The 6,000-nt window shown below is 46.2% G+C and overlaps 1 protein-coding gene across 1 annotated transcript in view; it reads right to left on the bottom strand.

Annotated features, from left to right (window-relative positions):
* The window catches only part of zswim8 (zinc finger, SWIM-type containing 8), a 199,523-nt gene that overhangs the window by 44,634 nt on the left and 148,889 nt on the right, over nt 1-6,000 (bottom strand). Inside the window, 3 exon segments of the mRNA XM_072491513.1 lie at nt 29-54; nt 57-170; nt 3,493-3,672. Coding sequence (XP_072347614.1) covers nt 29-54; nt 57-170; nt 3,493-3,672 — 320 coding nt within the window.

The following is a 6,000-nucleotide window of genomic DNA, read 5'->3' as shown; positions in this document are numbered from 1 at the left end:
CATCAAAGATGAAACTGGCCAACTGCGCGGCAGGACAGGCCTGTAATCGCATGACAGTTTCCTTCCCTCAGCTGTTCCGCCCTTTCCCGGATCGTGTTCATCTCACTGACGCCCAACGGGATCTTCTTCAACAAGCCACAATTTCCGATTCCTGGTAAGGCGAGCTTCACCTGAAAGAGGTGGGAACACTTTTGAGGGTGCATGCTACCGTGAGTCAAAACTATTTGAAGAACAAAAAAGGGAATGGATAAACTGTGATCACTGTGCGTTATACAGAAAACTGATGGGATACTTTGGAATACCAAACACACAGAAGGGAACATTGCAAATATCACACCTTGACTAAAAAGACAATGGCAACTAAAGTTCATCCTGGATTGGAGAAGTGGAAAATGTCACATCGAGCTTTGTTGCAGTGAGTATTGTGATATACGATAGGATTGCATCCCAATAGCGGGTGGACTTCTGACAGGGGAGGCAGTGGTATTATCACTCGACTAGTAATCCAGAGACCCAAGGTAATGCTCTGGGGTCCCAGGTTCGATTCCCATCATGGCAGATGGTGATAATTTGAATACAAATCTGGAATTAGAAGTCTAAACCATTGTTGGTTGTCATAAAAAACCCATCTGGTTCACCAATCTGGTCCTCACCTGGTCTGGCCTACATGAGGGGCTGGTTTAGCACAGTGGGCTAAACCGCTGGCTTGTATATGCAGATCAATGCCAGCAGCGCGGGTTCAATTCCCGTACCGGCCTCCCCGAACAGGCGCCGGAATGTGGCGAGTAGGGGCTTTTCACAGTAACTTCATTGAAGCCAACTTGTGACAATAAGCGAGTATTATTATTATTATATGCCTCCAGAATCCATCTCCCTCATCCTTAAAAATATTCAATGTCACTGCCTTCAGTGCTCTCTGGGGAAGAGGGGCAAGGTCAGCATTTGTTGCCCATCCCGAATTGCCTTTGAACTGAATGAGTGAACCCGATGGGTTTTTGTGACAATTGATGGCAGTTTCCAGGCCACTGTTGCGGAGACTAGCTTTATAATTCAAGACTTTATTAACTGATTTTAAATTCTACCAGTTGCCGTGGTGGAGGTGGGAACTCCTGGCCCCAGAGCTTTCACCTGGGCCGCAGAAATATCAGTGGCACAACCATAAATATCTTCATCTCCCCCCCCCCGATCCTGCGGTAAGTGGAGTTAAAATCACTTGTGCTTTCAATTAAAGGGTCACTCCATGGTTTACGTTAGAAGTTGAACAAGTTTCAGCCACTACCTTAGTCATTGGTGGGTCAACTAAGCAAGTCCATTGCACCTAGTGCGCAGAATATAGAGTGTTGCATCGCCATTTTCTGCCTATCCTCTTAATGGAAAGACAGTGCGGAAGATTGGAGACTGCTCAAGGTTGTACTTAACCTGCACGCACCCGAAAGCTGTTTAAAGATTCTAAGTAACTGGGCCGACGGTTTCCACGGTTGGGGAAGGCAAGGGATGCGAGCAATGCAAATTAAATAAAGGATTTCAGAGAGCGGCAATGGTCATTTGCATTGCTTGCTTGCCCTACCACCCAGGAACCCGCCATGGTGGAGGGTGGAGGGGAGGGGGGGGTCTCCTTCAGCCGGACTGGAAAACCCTGCTGACGGGAATGACCAGGAAATCCAGCCCCAAGTTAATTTATTCAAGGGCACTGAATGTAAAGTTTCAAAATCAAATTCACACGCTAGTGATATATTGACGTCCACGATGGCATTCAAACGCCTCTGTTCCAAACAGGAATGGGACCATTTGCTTTTTTAAAAAAAAATCTATTCTTTCAGGAGGCGTGGGCATCATGGATAAGGCCAGCATTTGTTGCTCGTCCCCAATGGCCCTTCAACTGAGTTTCTTGCGAGGACAGTCCAAAGGGCAGCTAAGAGTTAACCACGTTGCCCGTGTCCCCAGGGCATCAGCCTGGGCCTCTAGATGGCCAGTCAAGTGACATTAACACTGCACCACCAGCTCCTTCCTGCTTAAGACAGTTCTGCATTTTCATTGGAAAGCTGCGAGCAATCTCTGATCCGCAACATTCTTGTTCCATTAAATAACCGAGGAATCTGCAGCCCATTTTGAAATTTGCAGAATTTTAATTAAATCCGTAACAGAAGTTTTAAGAAACCACAATGGGAGGGGGAAAATAAAGACTTTAATTTCCTTATTAAATCATGTTTATTGCTCTTTTCAGCATATGAAATAGAATCCACAAGGTTATTAAAAAAACTATAACTATTACAATTCCTTACAAGGATGTAACAGAGCACGCTTGAACGTTTAATCTGCAAATACAATCTCCCTCTCCTCCACAGAATCTCCTACGCCCCAGAAGCTCAAATACCTCCTCCACTGCCCCTGCAAAGGGCAAACAATTCTCATAGACCAACTGAATTTGATGCCTCGCAGAGCCTAGGCAATGAAACAGTAGGACTGCATACCCCAAAAGGAGGCAGAACTTCACAGAATCAACATAGAATCAAAGAATATACAGTGCAGAAGGAGGCTATTCAGCCCATCGAGTCTGCACCGGCTCTTGGAAAGAGCACCCTACCTAAGCCCACACCTCCACCCTATCCCCATAACCCAGTAACCCCACCCAACACTAAGGGCAATTTAGAATTTTGGACACTAAGGGCAATTTATCATGGCCAATCCACCTAACCTGCACATCTTTGGACTGTGGGAGGAAACCGGAGCACCCGGAGGAAACCCACGCAGACACGGGGAGAACGTGCAGACTCCGCACACTCAGTGAGCCAAGCCGGGAATCGAACCTGGGATCCTGGAGCTGCGAAGCAATTGTGCTATCCACTATGCTACCGTGCTGCCCTTCGACCCACTGCTTTGGCCGATGACCATATTATAGGCGCCACCATCAAATGCCACCCACTGGGACATCTAGATCAGTGGTGGGCACCCTGCGACCCCAGGGGGCCACATGCGACCCCTCTGGGCTCCGAGTGCAGCCCATGAACCATGTTGTTGGCCGGTATCTGTGAGCAGGGTCGCCACATTCTTCTGTTTTCCGTCCGTGTAGGTTTCTTCCCCACCAGTGTGACTGGAGACTCCCATGTCTGTAACTCGGTCTGTGTCCAAATTGCAAATATTTATTTTGTTTTTACAATTTGAAGTTGATGATAGTTCCATTAAAAGATAAATTATTACACATTTTCTGTAAATCGTTAGGAAATATTTGGCGTGTTTTAAATGCATTGAATCTCGCTCATGGGGCCATGGTTAGTGAACAAGCCCAACTTCAAACCTGCGGCCCACTGAGATGAAGGGAGGGTCACTCGTGCCCTATCCCAGATTTCTCATCACTGATCTAGATCCTAGAGATGCTCCAGCCCAATTTGAATGGAATAACCACAGGGATATCCTTCCGGAGTAGCTCCGGGGAAATTCACACCCCTTTGTATTCTATGACAGGTTACGGCAATTGTTAAAACCCTTGCTCACCTCCAGGGCTTTCGTTGATGCTGGTGGTCTCTGCAGTTCTAAGGAAAACATGCCAATGCAATAGGCAAGATTGTGGAGCTCCTGCCTCTCACTGAGGACAATTAGCAAGAAGGCAGCTTTAGCCAGGGTATTGGTAGCAATTAGGGTCTGCTTGTGAGTTGAAACTTTGTTCTTCTTGCCCTGAAAAACAAATGCTGTTATGTGTTGACATTCCTTCAATAGTTTTCAACAGAGCTTGGAACGGTAAGTATCGGGTGAGAAACTGTTGCTCATGTGAACGTACGACCTAGGGGACTCGGCCCCTCGAACCGGCTCCTCCATTCAATATCAGGCTGATCCGATTGCCTCCTCCACTTTCCCACCTAGCCCAGATAACCTTTCACCCCCTTGCTTATCAGGAATCTATCTGGCTCCGAACAAAAAGGCTCTGCTACCACTGCCTTTTGAGGAAGTGTTCCAAATACTTACGTGCCTCAAGAGTAAACATTTCACCTCATCTCTGAATAAATGGGTGACCCCTTATTTTTTTTTTTAAAAAGAGTGACCACTAGTTCTATTCGTCCCCAAAGTCAACAAAAAGCAAGGGCCTGTTACGCCAGCCAATGAGAGTGTGGCTGGCTGCTCTTCTACCTTAACTTCACTTTCCTGCCCTGTCTTCACATCTTTCAATGTCCAACATTTATTGATTCCAGTCTTGAATGTTCTCAAAGGCTAAGCTTCCGCAGATGATTCACAAACCTCTCGAGTGAAGAAATTTCTCATGTTATAATAATAATCGCTTATCGTCACAAGTAGGCTTCAATGAAGTCACCGTGAAAAGCCCCTAGTCGCCACATTCCGGCCGCCTGTTCGGGGAGGCCGGTACGGGAATTGAACCCGCGCTGCTGGCATTGTTCTGCATTACAAGCCAGCTGTTTAGCCCACTGTGCTAAACCAGCCCCGAGGTAGCCAAAAGGTAGTTTTACGGGATTTACATTCGCATTGGTAGACATTAGAAATAAGGTCTAGTTTTCGGTGGGTTTACAGTAATGCTTCTGTGCCTGAAAGAAACCTGCAGTTAGATGTCAAAAGGTAAAATAAAAGCAAATGACAGGGGCTGGAATCAAACAAAAATATTGGACAATCTCAGCAGGTCTGACAGCGTCTGTGGAGAGAGAAGGGAGCTAACGTTCAGAGTCTGGACGACTCTTTGTCAAAGCCACCTAACCTGTACATTTTGGACTTAAGATATCATTCTTCAGTACTCTCGCTATTTAGAGTTACGATGAACAGAAATATGAAGCACCAGAGGTGGCGTTTCAGCCCATCCAGCTCTTTGAAAGGACAATTGTCCCATTAGTTCAATTTCCCCTGGCCCCGAATTATTTTTCTTTTTAAGTATTTACCCGACTCCCTTTTGTAGCTAACCATTAACGTGACTTCCCCCACTCTTTCAGGTGGCGCTTTCCAGTTCATCGGACACCACTGAGCAAAAATAAATTCTCCTTGCCTCCACTTTCGGTTCTCTTGTCAATCACCTTAAATGTTTGCAATGCAGAAGCAAAACAGCAACTCAAAGTTCCCGTCATGCCACTTAAGTTGTACTGCTATATAATCACATGGAGTCTGAGCTCCTATTTTTAGTGTCACGCACAGTTTTTCCAGAGTGTTCAAAGTGAAAAACATCCAACAGTACAATTAAGATTATAGCTTCGTCTTTCCACAGTTTGAGTACCTTTACGCAGCATTTCAAGTGGTACAAGGAAAGAGTAAAATGTACTCCATCTGTGGTGACAGTAATGGAAGAAATTTAACATCACAAATTAAAAGCATCACTGAAGATGTCTCCTAGACTAAGGCATCATTGATTACTTAATACTTTGAAATTCAAAGCCACAAGAAACTTGCATTCTTTGTGTGGAGATGACATTACACTGACTCTACAGCGTAAAAGTTGGCCATTCGACCCAACTGGTCTATGCTACCATTTGTGATCCACACGCGTCACCTTTCACCCCGCTTTGACGCACTCTTTTTACATATCCTTCTATTCTTCGCTCCCTCATGTTGATCCAGATTCCCAGTAAATGCCTCTATGACATTCGCCTCAACTACCCTTGGTAACGAGATCCAGGTTCACACCGCTCCCCGAGTAAAGACGTTTACTATTAGTGAATAGTGAATTCACATTTGAATTTATTCATCTCTATCTTTTACCTGAAGCTTCTGGTTTTAGATTCTCCCACAAGGAGGGAGGCACGGTGGCACAGTGGTTAGCACTGCTGCCTCACAGCACCACGGATCCGGGTTCAGTTCCAGCCTCGGGTGACTGTCCGTGTGGACATTCCCCCCGTGTCTGTTTGCACATTCTCCCCGTGTCTGCGTGGGTTTGCTTCGGGTGCTCCAGTTTCCTCCCACAGTCCAAATATGTGCCGAGCTGGCCATGTTCAATTGCCTCAAGTGTCCAGAAATATTAGGTGGGGTTACTGGGTGACGGGGATAGGGTGGGGTGTGGGCTTAGGTAGGGTG

Source organism: Scyliorhinus torazame, chromosome 28 (assembly GCF_047496885.1).
Source record: "Scyliorhinus torazame isolate Kashiwa2021f chromosome 28, sScyTor2.1, whole genome shotgun sequence".
Classification (NCBI taxonomy): Eukaryota; Metazoa; Chordata; class Chondrichthyes; order Carcharhiniformes; family Scyliorhinidae; genus Scyliorhinus; species Scyliorhinus torazame.
The sequence above is the reverse complement of the archived record's forward strand: the minus strand, read 5'-3'. Positions and strand labels throughout refer to the sequence as shown.